This window comes from Oncorhynchus keta, chromosome 28 (genome assembly GCF_023373465.1).
Source record: "Oncorhynchus keta strain PuntledgeMale-10-30-2019 chromosome 28, Oket_V2, whole genome shotgun sequence".
Lineage (NCBI taxonomy): Eukaryota > Metazoa > Chordata > Actinopteri > Salmoniformes > Salmonidae > Oncorhynchus > Oncorhynchus keta.
The window spans coordinates 41,840,382-41,861,731 of record NC_068448.1 but is presented as its reverse complement, the minus strand read 5'-3'; the positions used below and the strand labels follow the sequence as shown (position 1 = coordinate 41,861,731).

The 21,350-nt window shown below is 42.5% G+C and overlaps 1 protein-coding gene across 2 annotated transcripts; it reads left to right on the top strand.

Moving 5' to 3' along the window:
- The first annotated feature begins 4,297 nt into the window (after positions 1 to 4,297).
- Positions 4,298 to 19,712, top strand: ogfr (opioid growth factor receptor). Of its 2 annotated transcripts, none has more exons than XM_035741265.2 (7): positions 4,298 to 4,662; positions 9,147 to 9,215; positions 9,461 to 9,542; positions 9,630 to 9,708; positions 11,351 to 11,417; positions 16,935 to 17,083; positions 17,237 to 19,712. In XM_035741265.2, the coding sequence occupies exons 1-7, from the start codon at positions 4,531 to 4,533 to the stop codon at positions 18,315 to 18,317; spliced, it is 1,659 nt and encodes a 552-aa protein (XP_035597158.1). In that variant the 5' UTR covers positions 4,298 to 4,530; the 3' UTR covers positions 18,318 to 19,712. The 2 variants fall into 2 exon arrangements, with proteins under 2 accessions (XP_035597158.1, XP_035597159.1); XM_035741266.2 differs by having other exon boundaries at positions 4,648 to 4,662; positions 9,364 to 9,542.
- The last annotated feature ends 1,638 nt before the right edge of the window (positions 19,713 to 21,350 follow it).

The following is a 21,350-nucleotide window of genomic DNA, read 5'->3' as shown; positions in this document are numbered from 1 at the left end:
TCCTGATTCTGCCTCCTCAACCCTCCTCTCCTCCCTTTCTGCATCCTTTGACTCTCTATGTCCCCTATCCTCCAGGTCGGCTCGGTCCTCCCTCCCGCTCCGTGGCTCGATGACTCATTGCGAGCTCACAGAACAGGGCTCCGGGCAGCCGAGCGGAAATGGAGGAAAACTCGCCTCCCTGCGGACCTGGCATCCTTTCACTCCCTCCTCTCTACATTTTCCTCCTCTGTCTCTGCTGCTAAAGCCACTTTCTACCACTCTAAATTCCAAGCATCTGCCTCTAACCCTAGGAAGCTCTTTGCCACCTTCTCCTCCCTCCTGAATCCTCCCCCCTCCTCCAACTCTGCAGATGACTTCGTCAACCATTTTGAAAAGAAGGTCGACGACAACCGATCCTCGTTTGCTAAGTCAAACGACACCGCTGGTTCTGCTCACACTGCCCTACCCTGTGCTCTGACCTCTTTCTCCCCTCTCTCTCCAGATGAAATCTTGCGTCTTGTGATGGCCGGTCGCCCAACAACCTGCCCGCTTGACCCTATCCTCCTCTCTTCTCCAGACCATTTCCGGAGACCTTCTCCCTTACCTCACCTCGCTCATCAACTCATCCCTGACCGCTGGCTACGTCCCTTCCGTCTTCAAGAGAGCGAGAGTTGCACCCCTTCTGAAAAACCTACACTCTATCCCTCCGATGTCAACAACTACAGACCAGTATCCCTTCTTTCTTTTCTCTCCAAAACTCTTGAACGTGCCGTCCTTGGCCAGCTCTCCCGCTATCTCTCTCAGAATGACCTTCTTGATCCAAATCAGTCAGGTTTCAAGACTAGTCATTCAACTGAGACTGCTCTTCTCTGTATCACGGAGGCGCTCCACACTGCTAAAGCTAACTCTCTCTCCTCTGCTCTCATCCTTCTAGACCTATCGGCTGCCTTCGATACTGTGAACCATCAGATCCTCCTCTCCACCCTCTCCGAGTTGGGCATCTCCGGCGCGGCCCACGCTTGGATTGCGTCCTACCTGACAGGTCGCTCCTACCAGGTGGCGTGGCGAGAATCTGTCTCCTCACCACGGCCCCCAGGGCTCTGTTCTAGGCCCTCTCCTATTCTCGCTATACACCAAGTCACTTGGCTCTGTCATAACCTCACATGGTCTCTCCTATCATTGCTATGCAGACGACACACAATTAATCTTCTCCTTTCCCCCTTCTGATGACCAGGTGGCGAATCGCATCTCTGCATGTCTGGCAGACATATCAGTGTGGATGACGGATCACCACCTCAAGCTGAACCTCGGCAAGACGGAGCTGCTCTTCCTCCCGGGGAAGGACTGCCCGTTCCATGATCTCGCCATCACGGTTGACAACTCCATTGTGTCCTCCTCCCAGAGCGCTAAAACCTTGGCGTGATCTTGGACAACACCCTGTCGTTCTCAACTAACATCAAGGCGGTGGCCCGTTCCTGTAGGTTCATGCTCTACAACATCCGCAGAGTACGACCCTGCCTCACACAGGAAGCGGCGCAGGTCCTAATCCAGGCACTTGTCATCTCCCGTCTGGATTACTGCAACTCGCTGTTGGCTGGGCTCCCTGCCTGTGCCATTAAACCCCTACAACTCATCCAGAATGCCGCAGCCCGTCTGGTGTTCAACCTTCCCAAGTTCTCTCACGTCACCCCGCTCCTCCTCTCTCTCCACTGGCTTCCAGTTGAAGCTCGCATCCGCTACAAGACCATGGTGCTTGCCTACGGAGCTGTGAGGGGAACGGCACCTCAGTACCTCCAGGCTCTGATCAGGCCCTACACCCAAACAAGGGCACTGCGTTCATCCACCTCTGGCCTGCTCGCCTCCCTACCACTGAGGAAGTACAGTTCCCGCTCAGCCCAGTCAAAACTGTTCGCTGCTCTGGCCCCCCAATGGTGGAACAAACTCCCTCACGACGCCAGGACAGCGGAGTCAATCACCACCTTCCGGAGACACCTGAAACCCCACCTCTTTAAGGAATACCTAGGATAGGATAGAGTAATCCTTCTCACCCCCCTTAAAAGATTTAGATGCACTATTGTAAAGTGGCTGTTCCACTGGATGTCATAAGGTGAATGCACCAATTTGTAAGTCGCTCTGGATAAGAGCGTCTGCTAAATGACTTAAATGTAAATGTAAATGTAAATATTGAAACATTTAAATTGCACAACAATTCCATGTGAATCTGATAACTAGAGTGTGTAGACTTTCCCAGATACGGTTTATGTCATCCTGTCATCAGTAATAATGTCTCAGATGACAACCGAACTGACATCATATTCATTAAGTACCAATGTATATTTTCAACTGGTTCTATTAACAAAATATGGTTCCTTTCCCCCCACTTGTTTGATGTTCCCAGACTCTCTATGTTTAACAAATGCTATTCAAGAGTCCTTCAGTAGAGTTAAGAGAGAGGGGTGAAAAGGGTATTTATGGGGGGGCATAAACCTTACCCACAGGCCAACGTCATGACAGCTGTAACAATAGTTTCCGAATGCACTTTACCATAACCCACTCCTGCTTTACTGCTTAATCATAGCAGTCAAACAAGGAAAATTATGGAAAAGGATCTGTCGAGTTTAATAAGGGCAAATTATATTTTATCTTGAGACATATTCAAATTCCTTTATTATGTCACTCCATAGCTTGCAATAATTATTATTTTGATGAAAACTACATTTCGCTTCTAGCATCGTTACAAGTTACGTCGATATTCCTTCTTAAATGGCTCGATGACGTTATGGAAAAAGGGTATATTGTATAAATGTGGCAAGTCCTCTCTTGCTGTAGGAAAAATTTGCTTGGCTAGTTTCAGGCCTTTTGTGGTGGTTTTCAGTATTCACGGGCAAGACATTTTGTTTGATCTGTCAACCCTGTCATCAGCTGCTCAGCCAGGAGGTGCTTGAGGGGAAAGATGGCGGAGGCGGATGATGAAGTGGTTTCTGAATCTAATGGCGGTAGAATCAAGGAGAATTGGAATATTGTCCATAAGAAAGGAAAATGGAGCAAAGTAGAGTACAGTGATGAGAACGTTACTTCGTATCTTGTAGGAGTACGGTTTGTAATTGAGGAGCAGCTGATTGAATTACCAATCTTGAGGAATCCATTTGAGATATCCTAACTGGTGGAGAGAGTGCTGGGTAGAGTGAAGGCTGTGAGGATCATGAGAGGCGGGCTGGTTTTGTTTTTTTTGTGCTTCTGAGGATCAGAAGAAACGTGTGTTGCGTCTCACCCGATTTGATAAGTTTGAAGTGTTGTGTGTGTGTCTCTCAGGAACAGGGCACCTCTCAAGGGGGCTATATCTGGAGTCTCGTGGGAAGTAGATATTGAAGAGATGAAAAATACTCCTGGAGTGATTGATGCACGTTGGATGAATCGTGTGGTGAATGAAGAAAAAGTGAAGAGTCTGTTCTTTTATTTTTTGATATGGAGTCAGTTAGGGTGTATTAACTACAGAGTCAGAGCATTTATCACAAGACCAATGCAGTGTGACAATTGTAACGCTTTTGGTCATGTTTCAAGTCTTTTTGCAGAAAGGAGAAGTTGAGATGTCCAAGTTGTGGAAAATATCATATTATGTTATAAAAGTGATGAAAATGTGGCATATTGCAATTGTGGTGAGAATCATGAAGCCTTGTCTTTCGAATGCCCCATAAGGGTGAAAGAAAATGAGGTGGCCAAAGTCAGGGCTATCCAGAGCATATCATATGCAGCAGCTGTTTAAAAGGGTTGGCGGTTTGAATGGTGCACTTGAAGAGTCCATGGTGGTGGATAGGCCTTCACTGCAGGCTGCAGCGGTTGCCTTTCACCATCAGGATCCTGACATTTTAAAGGTTAAGAAGGTGGACTTTGTGGCCTTTATACATATGGTGATAAATGCCACTGCCAAGGTGGAGAGCAGGTCCAGGAAGATAGAAATCATTGTGGAAGCGGCAGAGCGGTTCCTGGGGCTGAAAGATTTCTTGGCGAAGGAGTTACATGGAATATTGCCACCCTCTCAGGCCCTAGAGCCGTACCACTCTCTCAGGCCCTAGAGCCGTACCACCCTCTTAGGCCCTAGAGCCTGAGAAGGGAGATATGAAGAATTGAAAGAAGGACGAAGTGGGAGTTTTGTTTTGTCAGTGTACTATTTTAATTTGGGTGGATTAAGTTCGTTTCCCTATCACGTATGGATTTTATTTGTACCTTCTTTTGGTTTCAACCCGTCCAGTAGGTGGCAGCAATACACATTTTGGGGTTGTAAAGTCCGCCATAAAAGCCACAGAAGAAGAAGCTGCTCAGCCAGCAGACAGACATGCATTGACTGCAGACCATTTCACCCTGTCACTCATGGTTGTCGAACCCGTACCACGAATCGCGACGATGGATTTTGCTGACCGGGAGGAGGGATGGTTGGTCGGTCGTGGTAGTCATAGAATTTAGGCCTGGAAGTTCAACTCATGTGTAATTATCTTGGCTAGCAGATTTCGCTTTTGGTCTTTCTCAAGCCCACATTGTGACATTGTGTTTTAAATGATGGATCAGGACGATTTAGTGTGCGTGTATGATTCGACGTGGGACACCGAGAGTGATGGAGACGATCCTGGAGAGAACCAAACGCGTCGCTCAAGCCAGGACAAAACTAAATCATGGACATCTGGTTTAGTACGTTGCATTTTTTTTTCTCTTGTGTAACCAACTATTCAAATGTCGGCGTTAACACGGCGAACGAGTACGCGAAAACTGATGTTAGCATTAGGCCACTACTAGCACACGTTAGCTTGCTAGCTAACGTTAGCAACTGTTCAACTAATGGAAGCCTAACGACCTAACGTTACCTCCAAATTTGGAATATTGTTTGCAGGAGAATGTAATAGTTTTAAGTGAGTTGGTAACTATAATTTATAATGCCTCGTTTTGTGTTACAAAGCTAGCTAGCTACTATGCTAACTAACGTTAACGCTTTATCTAGTATTTAGCATGCTAACGTTACGTTAGCTAGATGTAACGTTAGCTTTTCATCCCCACTTTGTCTTGAGCTAGTCATTGCATTATAGCCTTCAGTGGCGGTTTTAGCATGTACATCTTGGTGGGGCAAACTCAGCAAAAAAATAGATGCATGCGATGGACTATAACTGTGACAAACAGTGACAAACAGTGCCAATAAACAGTTAGGCCCTATAAAACTACATGTAGATTTAATTATACTTTTGAACTATCTACACAATACTATGTCAACTTGGAATAAATGTTAACATTTGGAAAACATTTTACGATAAATAAAACTATTTATTACGTAAGTATTCGACCCCCGAGTCAATGGGCCTACATTTTGAATGACATTTGGCACCAATTACCGCTGTTTGAGCCTTTCTCTGGGTAAGTCTCTAAGGGCTTTGCACACCTGGATTGTACGATATTTGCACATTATCCTTAAAAAATAAATATTCAAGCAATGTCAAATTGGTTGTTAATCATTGCTAGACAGCCATTTCAAGTCTTGCCATAGATTTTCAATCTGAGTTAAGTCAACTGTAACTAGGCCACTCAGGAACAGGCACTGTCTTCTTGGTAAGCAACTCCAGCAAAGCTTTTTTTTGGACTAACTGAAGATAGACCACAGCCTGTCGGTTCCATTGAGAGCAAATGAATCATAGTGGGCAAGGCAGTGGGCAGAGCCAAGCACGGGCTCGCTTTGTGTTTGTAGACATTGCAGCACGAGCAAGATGTGGGCAAGTTGGTGGCAGAACACTGGGGAGTTCTTATCCATCTAATTTTAGAATGATGCTATGGGCACAGCCAAACAGAAGTGATGGATTTGACAACTGCTTTACTTGCCTACTGCAGGTGGCAAACTTGCTACGGTAAGTTAATTGGAGTCAATTTATAGAGTATAAAAGTTAAGTAAACAAGTGTAATTTTATATACTAGTCAAGTTTTTTTCAACGTTTTTGATTTTTATATTTTCTACATTGTAGAATAATAGTGAAGATGAATGATGAAAGACTACATGGAATCATGTAAGAAAAAGTGTAAAACAAATCAAACTGTGTGCGAGTCTTCAAATAGCCACCCTTTGCCTTGACAGCTTTGCACATGCTTGGCATTCTCTCAACCAGCTTCACATGGAATTTGCTTCAGGTTGGGGGATTGTGGACGCCAGGTCATCTGATGCAGCACTCCACCACTCTCCTTGGTCAAATAAATAGCCTGTACACAGCCTGGCGGTGTGTTGGGTCATTGTCCTGTTGAAAAGTAAATGATAGTCCCACTAAGCCCAACCCAGAAGGAATGGGGTAGCATTCTGCAGCGACGTGGTAGCCATGCTGGTTAAGTGTGCCTTGAATTTGAAATAAATCGGTGTCACCCGCAGAGCATCATAACACCACCTCCATGCTTTACGGTGGGAAATACACTTGCAGAGATAATCCGTTCACCCACACGCGGTTGGAACCAAAAATCTCCAATTTGGACTCTTATTGGTGTGGTTTCTTTGGGGCAATTTGACCATGTAGGTCTGATTCACACAGTCTCCTCTGAACAGTTGATGTTGAGATGTCTGTCGCTTGAACTCTGAAGCAGTTATTTGGGCTAAAATTTCTGAGGCTGGTAACTCAAATTAACATATCCTCTGCAGCAGAGGTAACTCTGGTTCTTCCATTCCTGTGGTGGTCCTCATGAGAGCCAGTTTCATCATAGCGCTTGATGGTTTTTGTGACTGCACTTAAACTTTTTCAAAGTTCTTAATTTTCCGTATTGACTGACCTTCATGTCTTGATGGACTCTCGTTTCTCTTTGCTTATTTGAGCTGTTCTTGCCATAAAATGGACTTGGTATTTTACCAAATAGAGCTATCTTCTGTTTACCCCCCTACCTTGTCACAACACAACTGATTGGCTCAAGTGTATTAATCCTTTTCTTAACAGTAAAAAAAAATGACCCACTACTTTGTTTAATTAACAGCAGAGAGAACCCCCCTAAATGATATTTTTTCAACTTGAAATTTGATTACCTTTTCCTATAGTGACCCCAACATTAGAAAAAGCTAAACATCACCTTTGTTCATATTTCCATGAAAGCTGTACACCACCAGGGTACGTAGATTGTCTTAGGGTCATTTTTGACCCGGCAGTTATAAAATCACTTATGCACCACAAAAATCACAGAGACATTCACACAATAAGATATTGAGATTGTATGCTACTGATTGAACTCAGCCAGCAGCTCCTGAAGTGGAAGATATCCATGGTTGGCACAGTTTGAAAGAACAAGCCTGAACTCCCTCCTCGCGATAAGGGGGAGAGAGGCCTTCTCATCAAAGTTTGCCTTCTCCCCCACCACCAATCTAGTTTCTTACCTCCCAAAGTGGAAAAAGAATGTGATCTTCCTGAGCACACTGCACAAAATGGCTGAGATCGGTGATCGTGAGGACTAGAAGCCAGCCATCATCCTGGACTACAACCACAACAAAGATGGCATGGACAACCTGGACAAGATGATTTAGAACTTACATTTAGAGCTGGCCCCTGGTCATCTTCCATAACATCATTGACGTGTTCTCATACAATGCCTTTGTAATATGGCACAAGATCAACCCTACCTGGATGCCTGATAAGTGGAACAAGAGGGGTGTTCCTGGAGCAGTTGGGAAAGGCACTAGTAACCCCACACATTCAAAGACTGGAGCGCCTCACCTGCACAGCCGCGCATGTGAAAGCTGTTCAGGGTGCTGAATCTTATCCTGATCCACCTGAGGCTGCAGCTGGGGCAGACAAGAGGAGGAGATGCCTCTAAAGGACTGTAAAACAAATATGTGCTGCACATGTGAGAAATGCATCTGCAAAGTCCTTACACACACTTGCATACTGTCCTACATGTGCTAATTAGTTGCTTGATTTGTTCTTCACGTTTTTGTTTTGTATCTATTGTATTTATTGTTTATACACCTTGGGGGTGGGGGCAATTTTTATTTATTTTTTTAATGGGAGAAGACTATTTTGTAGTTGAATTTCTCATTGTACTGTGTATATGTATTTGAACTTTTTGACAACATAATATTTTCAAGACTATTGTTTCCCTTCAATAACATGCATTCAAAACTACTTTCTACACATTTCTGCTACTTTCTTAGTCTATACAAGTGTGCTCTTGCTAAAATAAAAAGTTGTTTACACCTATGCTGTACCTTTAGCAATAACAAACCTCTAGTTAAGAAAACAATTGACAGGTGTATTGTAATAAAAATAAGTAGTGTCCACTGATTTAAATGCAGTCTTTCAGCATTGTGAAGAGGGAAATTCAAAGATATTCAAAGTTTGATGAATGACTGGTTGTTTCTTCATACAAAATAGATTTGGGGTTTACAATTCAATTAAGCTGCTTTATTTTAGGGGTTTAGTGAAGGAGGGTCTTTAAAAAAATAAAAAACTTAGGACAAGGGGAAATACAGAATGTTAGGACTACATAAGGGTGAAGTTGGAAACAAATTAACTACATAATCTATCTATAACTTAACTAGTTGGCTAACGTATCCACACTTGTCACTCGCGCACTGGTCACTGGCGTGCTGTGTTTCTTGAGTTGCAGGCTGTCTGCCACGGCTCACAGAGCTAAATAACCTTCAGAACTGTGAACCCAGACAGCTTATCCATTTACCAAGAAAAGCGAATGTGCTTTACAGAACTTTATTGAAACCATGTTTTGTAGGAAAGGATGTTTCTTTTGATGTGACTGCAGTGATTCTGCCGTAGCGCAGCACCACACTAAAAATGAATGCAGAGGAAACACTATGGGGTGAAAGGGCAGACTGTCAGCTTTCATTTGAGGACATTTTCATCCATATCGGGTGAACCGTTTCAGCACTTTTTGTACATAGTCCCCCATTTTAGGGGAAAGTAGTATTTGGTAGTTTCGTCACCATTTTTGTTGATGAAATTAACACTGCACCAAATCACCCATGCAACTGTACAAACAGGGAAACTATGGGGTGAAACTACAGCTATGGTCTGGTACCCGTATCCTCTTCAGTTCCACTGACTTACACCCAGGTCAAAATCATTTTAGGTACCCAAAAGAAAATGAATAATGCCCTTTTAAATGTATTTCTGCTAAATGGTTCATCCAATATCGCTGTACCATATCTTTCACAGTGGTCAAACACGTTCTCCAGGAACATGAGGGCTGCCAAGGACATGCAGAACTACAGAAAAGGGTATCCTGTAAGTCTGAAGTCTCTTGTTATTACACATGAATAGGGCCAGGAGTTTTTGTCCATGCAAATTTGTCAGGAAAAATGTTGGGTCTTAGTAAGCCTAGGCTAACCTGGTCTTACCAGAACCCACTTCTTTTTTTTTCTCTCCTGACCAGGTAAAACTCCAGGCCCTACACAGGTCATCTGTTTTTATCTTGTCATGAGACGTCATCTAGACATCTGACTGTGCTGCTTGTCTGCGTGTCTTCACAGAATCTAACAGACGACGAATGCTCAGAAGAGAGAATGTTCAATTTAAAATTCTATCTCAACGAATACCCCTCCTCCCCTGATGGTAGGTCATTTGCTATTCTTCCAAGCCGTTTTCAGTGACTGGAAAATGTGCGTAATGGTGTATGTGATGCTCTATATCTTTGTTTAGACATTTTAATAGAATCCTTTCATAAAGAATGGAAGACTGACTATAAGAGGCTGGAGAGAGTTCACTCCTACATTCAGTGGTACGTATGATCCTAAATGCTCCGGTTTTGTTATGGGCTAGTTGTGTGTATTTGTTATGTATTATTCCCCCCCCCCAACCAACATTCTGCTGAAAAGGCAGCGTGGGATATTCAAAAATATTTTTGAAATATTTTACTTTCACACATTGACATGTCCAATACAGCAAATGAAAGATTAACAAGATGTTTATCTACCCATCGTGTCCGATTTTAAAATAAAAAAATGTTTTCCAGCGAAAACACAACATAAATATATGTTGTGTTTAAGTCCCCACCAAATAAAAAAAAATACAGCTATTTTTCCCAGCCAAAGAGGGCCACAAAAGCCAAATTAGAAAATTAATCACTAACCTTTGATAATCTTCATCCGATGACACTCATATGACAATGTTACACAATACATTTATATTTTGTTCGACAAGATGCATATTTATATCTACAAATCTCAGTTTACATTGACGCCATGTTCAGAAATGCCTCCAAAATATCCAGGGGGAATTACAGAGAGCTACGCCAGAACAGAAATACTCAAACTTTGACGAAAGATGCATGTTTTACATATAATTAATGCAACTGCTGTGTTGCATTAAGTATAATAATCTGACACGGCGCTCAGAGGTAAACAACATTTCTCCGCCATGTTGGAGTCAACAGAAATACGATATTCCCTTACCTTTTGATCTTTCATCAGAATGCAGTGCAAGGAGTCCTAGTTCCACAAATTGTTGTTTTGTTCCTCAATGTCCATTACTAGTGTCCAATTAGCTCCTTTTGCTAGCACATTTAGCTCACATGTCCAAAAGCTGGCGCTGGTCCAGGCGAACTTGGACGAAAACTTCAAACTGGTCAAACTAAGTAGAGAATCAATCTTCAGTATGTTATTATCATATATATCCAATAACGTTCCAACCGGAGCATTTGTTTTTGTCTGCAGAGTCATGGAATGCAGGCGATATCAACAGTAATTTGCGCAGCCAGGAACTGGCATTCTGACAGTCCACTGACTCATTCTCATCCCATCAAGCCCCACATCACACGGGAGGCTTCATTCCACGTTCTACTGACTGTTGACATGGAAGGCATTGGAAGTGCGAACAGATCCATATCTTGTTTGGATGTGGATAGGCGATGACTTAAAATTCAACCAGCCCTGGAATTTCCACTTCCAGTTTGGAAGTTTGCCTGCCCTATGAGTTCTGTTATACTCAGACATAATTCAAACAGTTTTAAACTTCAGTGTTTTCTATCCAACAGTAATAATAATATGCATATATTAGCATCTAGGACAGAGTAGGATGCAGTTCACTATGGGCACGCAATTCATCTAAAGTGAAAATGCTGGTTATACCATTATAATGTAGTATTATACTATATTACTTTATGACTAGGCCAATAATTTGCCCGACTCACAATGATAACGTTACAGTAATCGAATCTCAAGTGTTGTAAACTTGGATGGCGTTTACATTCTGTTGCAATAAACTGTCAATCACCAACATTTTGTCACTTGGCCCGAGCACGTAGCAGTAAAATATCAACAGGAAAGCTATCACAAAACACAATTGAAACATTATTGAAGTGATTCCACTGTGCTATTATTGATATCTAGCCATCTAAAGTTATAATCCACTGTTGCTCTCAGGTTGTTTCCACTGCGGGAACCAGGAGTGAACTACATGGCCTCTGAGCTCACCAAGAAGGAGATCCTGGTGAGTGGTTCACATTTTTGCTTGATCATTGTGATCTATTAGGAGCACTGACCTGCAAGTGGGTTAAGGGGTACAATAAAGCACTGTGAAATGCACTTTTTCATAAAATGAGTTACTGTTGAATGTAACGGTAAGCATAGGGGGGACAAAATGGCGCCGTAGAGGGAACACTGTTTCGGTGAGCTCCCGTGGCATTCGTAAATTTATATTTTTACATTCTCCTAGCTTGAAAAAGTGGTAGAATTGGCTAAATAAGTTATCCTACAACGAGTGTTGACGGCTATTTCTCAAAAATCTGCGACAACATGCCCAACAGAACTACTAAGAACTCGACCAAAACCACCATCCCTGTAGATGTGCAGGAGGAGCTAACACCATTGCGGATCCAAGCACAATGGACCTGGTGATTCAAAAGATGACTGATAACATCACTAAAGTGATCGATGTTAAGATAATAACGGTATTGGAAGCAAAGGCAGGCAGAACTACAGAGGGTTGTCAAACGTGTTGAGGTGGAAGGAAGAATTGTTACAGTGGAAACTTCAACTACGTCTATGGACACTAAGATAAAAGCACTTGAGAAACAGGTGTGCGAAATGGCGGAGCACATTGACTTGGATAATCGAGGACGCAGATGCAATATTCGTGTTGTGGGACTCCCGGAAAATTCTGAAGGGACACATTCAGTAAAAAATGTCATGGATCCCTGGCTACCTACAAATGGACACTAAGGCTGGTCGTGTGAAGCTGGACAGAGCCCAATGCTCTCAAGCACCGATACCCGGTCCCAACCAGCGCCCACGCTGGTTATAAAGTTCCACAACTTCACCAACAAGCAGTGTGTCATGGATGCGGCTAGAAACATCGGCTCTGAAGGTAGTCAACGTAAAGGTCCAAAGGTCTCATTCTTCAATGATTATTCCACAGCGGTTGTACGAAGACGCAAAGCGTTTTGAGGCGAAGGCTCGACTAGAGAATGAAGATGGACTACGCCACGTTGAAGATTATGGTCAACGGATCGCCTAAACTCTTCACACCTGAAGAGGCTGCTGCGTTTATTGACTCTCTCGGGTAAATAACTTTAAGCTGCACCTCCGCAGCATTGGATAACTTTTTATTTGAATCTAACAGTGGTGAGTTCTCACGTGCTCTGGTTCAGTAATATTCGTATCTTTATTATTTTTCTTGCTAAAGGAACTGCTGCTATAGGTCAGGCTGAGATATGTGTGAATCCATGTTGGTGCCCAGGCTTGGTTGAAATCCCCGGCATGTTAGCTAGTGGGAAAACACCCTTTTGGATTTTTACATGTTTAATTTTGGGGTTTAGTATAGTTCAAGTTCAAGGTTCATATCGTTTGTTTATGCTCGGTGAGATAGAGGAGAGTTCAACACATGGAAAAAGGTACCACCCCACTTTTACAGTAGGATTCAGTCTGGATATTGAATGGTCAAAGTGCAATGGCAGGTAACAGTTTGTGTATGCACATGGAACATTAGAGGGAGCCATAATCCCATTTAAAAAGAAGGTACTGTCTTTTTCTGAAAAAAGTAATATAAGTAAAAAGTAATATTAAAATATTGATATCACAAGAAACTAATTTGGATGATAAGGAGCATCTGAAATTACAACAAGGTGGGTTTGGTCAAGTGTTTTTCTCATTTACATCCAGAAGTAGAGGTGTAGCAATTCTTGGGAAAAATAACTTAATTAATTAATGTTGAATTGCCTGAAAGATAAATTTGGTCGCTTTGTTATAATTAATGGTACTTTACAAGGGCAGAACATTTCCATAATGAATATTTACTTCCCCCCTGCTCACCCCCCTGATTTCCTCACTAAGGTATTTCTAGACACTGCAGTGGTTGGAGATTTTAATGATTTGTTGAACCCCCTTATTGATGCGTTTCCCAGCGGTATAGCTTCACTCTCTCCTCAAGCTAAGCCACTTAAAGCTATTTGTGATGATCTGGGGTTTGGAGAACTTTTCATCCCTCCAACAGAGTTCACTTTTTTTCTCTGCACCTCATGGATGTCAGACTAAAATAGATTACTTTTTTATGCCCAGGATGTCTTTGCAGTCTGTTTTATCCGCTAGGATAGGAAGCATAGTCATATCTGATCATGCGGAGGTGATCCTGGACATGACTCAACGGGGCATTAAATCGGTCAAGACATTAGAGTTCGACTATAACCGTTGTTAAAGACCATACAGTCACATATTTTATTACAGATTTTAAAGCATTTCTCTTCCTTGCTCCTTTGGGAAACCTGTAAAGCGTACGCAAGGGGTCTGATTTATGTCATACACAGCCACTAAGAGACAAAAAAGGCGTGAAAAGCAAAACACGTTAGAGGGTGAATTAGGAACTAAAGAGAAGGACTACATTAACTCCTGTCCTATTAAAGGAAATATTAGTCCTTAGAACAACGTTGGACTCTCTCCTAACACAGGACGCTGAAAAGAAAATTAGATTTGTCATACGAAAGCTTTATGAACATGGCGATAAGCCAGGAAAGTACTTGGCATACCTAGCTAAAAAGAGCGCTGACTCTGTCAACTGCCACTATTACTGATTCTGATGGCAATCAATTATATGAAAATAAATTGATAAATTTTATGCAAACCTTTATGCCTCCGAACTGCCAGATGATTCACCCAAATTATTGGAGAACTTGTTTTCTAAGATTGTTCTTCGGAGATAGTAGGGAGCTCAGAGGTCTCTCCTTAATGCCCCTATTACCGAGGAAGAGAATGTTCGCAATTAAGAATTTGCGAAATGGTAAGGCCCTAGGACCAGACAGGTTTTGTAGTGAGTTCTATAAAGAGTTCCATGGCCTGATCCTTGAGCCATTGCGTGATCTGTTTAACTACTCATTTTCAAAGGACCAGCTCCCTCAAACGCTAAGAGAAGCCAACATATCACTTATTCTCAAAAAGGGAAAATGTCCAGAGTCTTGTTCCTCGTACAGACCAATTTCCCTTCTGAATGTGGATAGAAAATTGCTTTCTAAAATTCTAGCCACAAGATTAGAGGACTCACTGCCACTAATTGTGAAATGAGACCAAACTGGCTTCATTAAGGGCTGTAAGTCATGCAACAATGTCAGGCAGCTTCTTAATGTAAACCAAGCCTACCAACAAAGTGCTATGGATGGTCTTGTGCTCTCCCTAGATTCTGAGAGAGTATTTGATTGTGTGGAGTGGTCTTACCTGTTCTTTGCTTTAAATACATTTGGTGTAGGGGACAACTTTATAAAATGGGTGAAAGTTTTATATGATGATCCTCAGGCTGCTGTCCTTACTAATGGGCTAAGGTCCAATAGCTTCTCTATATACAGAGGTACCAGACAGGGCTGTCCTTTGTCTCCTCTCCTCTGCACTCGTTATGGAACCACTGGCCGAGGCCATCAGGGTAACTCCTGCTTTACAGGGGCTGCTCATTGGTGATGTTTACCATAAAATAAGCTTGTATGCTGACGATGTCCTCGATACTTCAATTACATCTCTTATTAATATTATTGAATTATTCAGCGACTTCTCAGGCTACAAGTTTAACTTAACTGAATTAGAAGCTATGCCACTTGGTAACCTTCACTCTGTACCTCATACCTCTCCCCCTTCCCTTTTAAATTATCTCCCTCAGGTTATGTATCTGGGTAGATTTGTAACTCCTAAATTCCAGCAAATATACAAAGCCAATTTTGTTCCCTTGTTTGATACAATAAGACAAGATCTGGAGCGCTGAAACTCTCTCCCGATTTCTTGGTTGGGTAGAATATCCCTCTTGAAAACAAACATTTTTACCTAGACTACTTTACCCAATCCAAATGATCCCAGTATTACTCTCCAATAAGGTAATAAAGGATGTAAATGGATGGCTGAGTTCATTTTATATGGAGTAAATGCAAGCCAAGACTTAAGATGGCAATATTGCAGCTGCCAAGTTCTATGGGTGGCTTGGATCTGCCCAATATTAGGTTCTATCAGTGGTGTGCCCACCTGTTATATTTCTGACTGGATCACAAACGATGACTCCTCTATTTGGTTAGATATTGAGACTTCTCTTTCAAAATACCCCTTACAGGATCTTTTATTTTTCAGACGTTTCAAGTCTGTAGAAGATCACTGCAATAATCCCATTACACTTAACACACTCAAAGTATGGAGGTTAGTTCAATGCTTCCTGAGAAGGTCCAAACTAACCTCTGCTCTTACCCCAATTCTTAACAACCCAGATTTTGGTCCAGGATTGCTGGATGCTGGCTTTCACTTTTGGCTTAATACGGGCATACGCAGACTAAATGACTTATTTGCTGATAAGATTTTGTCATTTGAGCAGATGGTCGAGAAATATCGACTCCCAAAACAGGGCTTTTTCCCACTTCCTACAAGTAAGACATTACACCACCTTAATTGGTAACCCTGATATGTCTGTCATTGAAAGAGCTTTTTTTTCCCATGAAGGAAAATGTCTTAAGTCTGTTTTATGATTCTTTAAGGGCCTTTTCTGCTGTCAACACAGAGGGTGAAAGAATTGTCTGTTACAATTGACGTGTGGGAGATGTGGGAGGACTTTTGGAGATATGCAAAAATTATCCATTTATCTCTAGAGCGTTCCAATTAAGAATAATACACAGATTGCATAGATCGCAGACATGCTTTTAGCCTCACTTCCTCTTCCCCTCAGTGTCTTAAATGTAAAACTGATACAGGCACCCTAACACATTGTTTATGGTCATGTACCAAAATACAAAGATACTGGTCTGGTGTTCTGCAAGAAATGAAAAAGATCCCAGGGGTTGATCTAGAATTGGACCCAGTTTCTTTACTGTTGGGTCTCCCTAGTAGGCATGCTACTTCGGTGGAGGCCTTACAACGTCCTTACCTTCGCAGTGAGGGCGAACAACCTTTTGCAGTGGATTAGTGATAAGGTTCCTTCTATTAAAGATAGTATATTATGCCAATTTGAATGGGTGCCTCTGGAATATCTGACATGTACATTGCATTCTAAAACAGATCAGTTGTACAAAGTATGGGAACCTTAGCTCAGGTTATAGGTAATTTAGATATCAGCTATTATGCTGCAAGGATTCTCTTAGAATGGTGGTGATCTATGTATTTCAGAATTATACTGTACGTTCCATGTGTGGAACCTAACTTGGTTTAAACTGAGCTTTTTTTGTTTAATTTCTGTAAGTTTGTTTAAAATATATGTATTGAGAGACGCAATGATGGGGTGAGAGAAGCGCCGAGCGGGAAGAGGAAAATGGTGTTTGTATGTGTATAAGTGAGTGCTGTTTTTTTTTTGTTTTTTTTTTTGCTTCATCTCTCTTAATATGGGTGAAAATTGTGAAATTCCAATAAATACTGTTACCAAAAAAAAAAACAGTACGCATAGGGTGACTTGTCAAAGTACTCCCTTAGGTCCAGTGAGCAGACAAAGTGTTTATGAATGGATCTTCTCTAGCAAGGCGACGATAATGGTTTCTGTGCTCTTGCCCCACTGTGTCCTCAGGCCTTCAGGGAGAGTGAGGAGGCCAAGAAGAGGCTGGTGGAGTCCTACGAGCTCATGCTGGGGTTCTATGGTATCCAGCTGGTTAACAAAGACACAGGTGAGGTCAAACGCGCCGAGAACTGGAGAGAACGCTTCGCCAACCTTGAAAGGTGAGTTGCTGAAGTTATGCCTTGGTCATCTTTACAGGATGTGATTTCTTAAGACCATGTGGAACCACTGATGACCATTCTTTGTCATCAGTGGCGTTGTAAACTGTTACTAGGGGTCCTCCATCTAAATATTGGTTGTGTTTTCTGTCTCAGGAACATGCACAACAACCTCCGCATTACGCGCATCCTGAAGAGCCTGGGGGAGCTAGGCTTTGAGCACTACCAGAGCCCATTGGTGCGCTTCTTCCTGGAGGAGACTCTGGTCAAAAGGAACCTGAGCAGCGTCAAGCGCAGCGTGCTCGACTACTTCCTGTTTGCCATTCGTGACAAGCAGAAGCGCAAAGAGCTTCTGCGCTACGCTTTCCAGCACTTTGAGCCCAAGGAAAAGTTTGTATGGTGCCCCAGAAAGATCCAGAAACAGCTGAAGAAGGCGGAGAAGGGGAACGGAGAGGGAGCGGAGGAAGGCCGCACACGAGCCAAGGCTAGAGAGGGAGAGGCAGTGGGAGCCCAGAAGGAGAAGGGTGTCACGGAGGAGGTGAAGGAGACTATCAAGTTGAATGATGAAGCATTGAGTAGTGATGGAGATAAGCAGGCTGAGGGTTTTTCTGTTAATCCTTCTGGGCCAGCAATCTCCTCAGAGGACTCAGAATCACTGGGAAACGGGAACAGTAATGATCTTGATATGGACCATTCAGGCAGCCCAGACCCTGAGTCTGTTAAAGGAGATCAAAGTATGGAGGAAGGACTCAAAGAGGATAGTCAAGCCAAGGACAGCGTCCAGGACTCAGTCAAAGTCAAAGCAGCTGCATCTGAAATGAAGTCTGAGAATTTGGCGCAACCGACTAAGAAGAAAAGGGAAGGTGACACGGTGGTGACACGCAACGGTCCTTCAGAGAACTGCCCCAACGGGTGGGAGGACGGCACGGGCGTCCCCAACGACAACCACCCACATCAGACGAGCCCATCAGCGGCATCATCCCACAAAGCCAAGACTGAGGATCCCAAAAAGGATTCGCCGAAAAAGGACTCCTCAGAACGAGGTGAAAAACACCCAAGGACTGACTTTAGTGATGTGTCTGATAACAAAGCAGTGCCAGTGGGTGGGGAGAACACAAAGAAAGCTGGAGAGGACCAGACAAATGGGAAAGAGGTGAAAAATGAAGTGGAGCCAATGGATGTGGAATCCAACTCCCAGCCAAGTTCAGGGAACTTCAGGGACATGGGAACTTCCTGAATATAAGGAGGGAGGAATCCGTTGCAGACTAAAGGGACATATGTTAAATTGTGTACAATTATGGCCAATCCCAAATCGACCCCTAGACCCTACCCTCTAGGCACTTCATGTGGATATGAAAGGCTCAGAAAAAAATGTATAGTCTATGGTAATAGCTCATCCTTGCCGTCTGATACTGTAGGTTAGATGGAATTCTCGCCATATTGCTTACACCTCACCAATCCTCAGAATGGCATAAATTCTGAGTTCTACGGAAGCTCCTAGGAGGAAGGCGCTAGGTGGTTTCTGGGCAGGGCTTTAACAGAAATATAGTTTTCAGGCCTTATTATATTCTACTGTCCTCCATGTTCACATTAGAAGTGGGTTTGTTCTTTTTGTTGGTAAGGATGTATGGATTACTGAATTTATTTGTTCTGATGAAATTGTGTTGTGATTGGGATTCAGACTGCAATCAGTTCTCCATAGTTGATCTTGCAACTGCGAGTAGTTGGGTACTTTGAACTGAGGAGGATGTAAGGATAGTCTGTAATTACAGTCAACATTGAAAAGATGAATTCAATCTCATACAATGAACTGATGCCGGCTTGTTGCAACTTTTTTTTAATACACCACTCCGTTCAAAAACTGAATACAGTTTGAATAGTAATTTTGCACACATTGAAATGTACTTTGTATCTAGTATTATCTGTCGATGTTGCGACTACATTGTGTATTAGATTTTATTGAAAGCCTCTATGAAATGGGAACAGGATTGTAATGTCATTTGTTTATTTCAAGAATTTTGCACAATTTTTTTTTTTCTTCTTTTTGCGGAATGAGAGATATACGTGACATTGCCAAAAAAAACACAAAAAAATTACTTAACTGTTTGATTGTATTCTGTCTTGGAAGTTTTTAAATAATATGAGATGTAGCTATTTGGTTGAACTACTTTGGCTTTGCTGTAAGGATGACATAGTAAGTGTAATCATTAGAATGTGGGTGTTCTTTTCTTATGTTCCAAACAGCGAGGCTGTTATTTATTGTTTTGTTTTTTTTCCAAAATTATTGTATGGTTATCCAAAGGCCTGATCCCCTTCAACTCATTTATTGAATTGCAAATCTCAGGAAAACCCTGTGGGAGATAGTCAACGTTTCTTCCATTTCTGAGGTTATGTTTGGGTAAGCTTTGTTTTCCACCCTTGTGGAGATTTCATCACGAATGTCTATTTTACAATTTTCAGCAAATGAATTAATATATTCATCATACATGTATTGAAATTGTGTGTAAAAAGGGTTGTAAATACTCTACTTTGGTGGGGTGATGAATGGAATTTGAAAATCCTTTGTCCATGCAACCTACAAACTTGACCCCTTTCCTGTTACATGACAATAAAATAAAGATTGTGCAAGTTATTTATATTTGTTTGTCTAATTCATTTTTACCCTTCTAGAATTATTAAATTATTCAGATTCCAACCTTTGTCTGAATACTGTACTACAGCAGTGTCCAACATTTGAGAATGACACATTAATTTTCACAAAGTGCTGCCTCAGTTTGTATGATGGCAATTTGCATATACTCCAGAATGTTAAGAGTGATCAGATTAATTGCAATTAATTACAAAGTCCCCCTTTGCCATGCAAATAAATTGATTCCCTCAAAACATTTCCACTGCATTTCAGCCTTGCCACAAAAGGACCAGTTGACATGTCAGTGATTCTCGTTAACACAGGTGTGAGTGTTGACAAGGCTGGAGATCACTCTCATGCTGATTTGAGTTCAAATAACAGACTGGAAGCTTCAAAAGGAGGGTGATGCTTGGAATCATTGTTCTTCCTCTTGTTAACCGGCATGCCGTCATCATTGCTTTGCACAAAAAGGGCTTCACAGGCAAGGATATAGCTGCCAGTAAGATTTCCACCTAAATCGACCATTTATCAGATCTTCAAGGAGAGCGGTTCAATTGTTGTGAAGAAGGCTTCGGGGCACCCAAGAAAGTCCAGCAAGCGCCAGGACCGTCTCCTAAAGTTGATTCAGCTGTGTGATCGGGGCATCACCAGTACAGAAATGGCAGCAGGCAGGTGTGAGTGCATCTGCACGCACAGTGAGGCAAAGACTTTTGGAGGATGGCCTGGTGTCAAGAAGGGCAGCAAAGAAGCAACTTCTCTCCAGGAAAAACATCAGGGACAGACTGATATTCTGCAAAAGGTACAGGGAGGAGATACTTCCAGAAGTTATTCTGGTATTGGACTGCTGAGGACTGGGGTAAAGTCCATATCTCTGATGAATCCCCTTTCCGATTGTTTGGGGCATCTGGAAAAAAGCTTGTCCGGAGAAGACAAGGTGAGCGCTACCGTCAGTTCTGTGTCATGCCAACAGTAAAGCATCCTGAGACCATTCATGTGTGCGGTTGCTTCTCAGCCAAGGGAGTGGGCTCACTCAAGAGCACAGCCATGAATAAAGAATTGTACCAACACATCCTCTGAGAGCAACTTCTCCCAACCATCCAGGAACAGTTTGGTGATAAACAATGCCTTTTCCCGCATGATGGAGCACCTTGCCATAAGGCAAAAGTGATAACTAAGTGGCTCGGGGAACAAAACATTGATATTTTGGGTCTATGGCCAGGAAACTCTCCAGACCGTAGTCCCATTGAGAACTTGTGGTCAATCCTCAAGAGCCGGGTGGACAAACAAAAACCCACAAATTCTGACAAACTCCAAGCATTGAATATGCTGCCATCAGTCAGGATGTGGCCCATAAGTTAATTGACAGCATGCCAGGGCGGATTGCAGAGGTCTTGAGAAAGAAGGGTCGACACTGCAAATATTGACTCTTTGCATCAACTTCATGTAATTGTCAATAAAAGCCTTTGACACTTGTGAAATGCTTGTAATTATACTTCAGTATTCCATAGTAACATCTGACAAAAATATCTAAAGACACTGAAGCAGCAAACTTTTTGGAAATTAATATTTGTGTCATTCTCAAAACATTTGGCCACGACTGTACACTAACAGTTGAGGAGCAGTGTAGTACAATGGCATGGA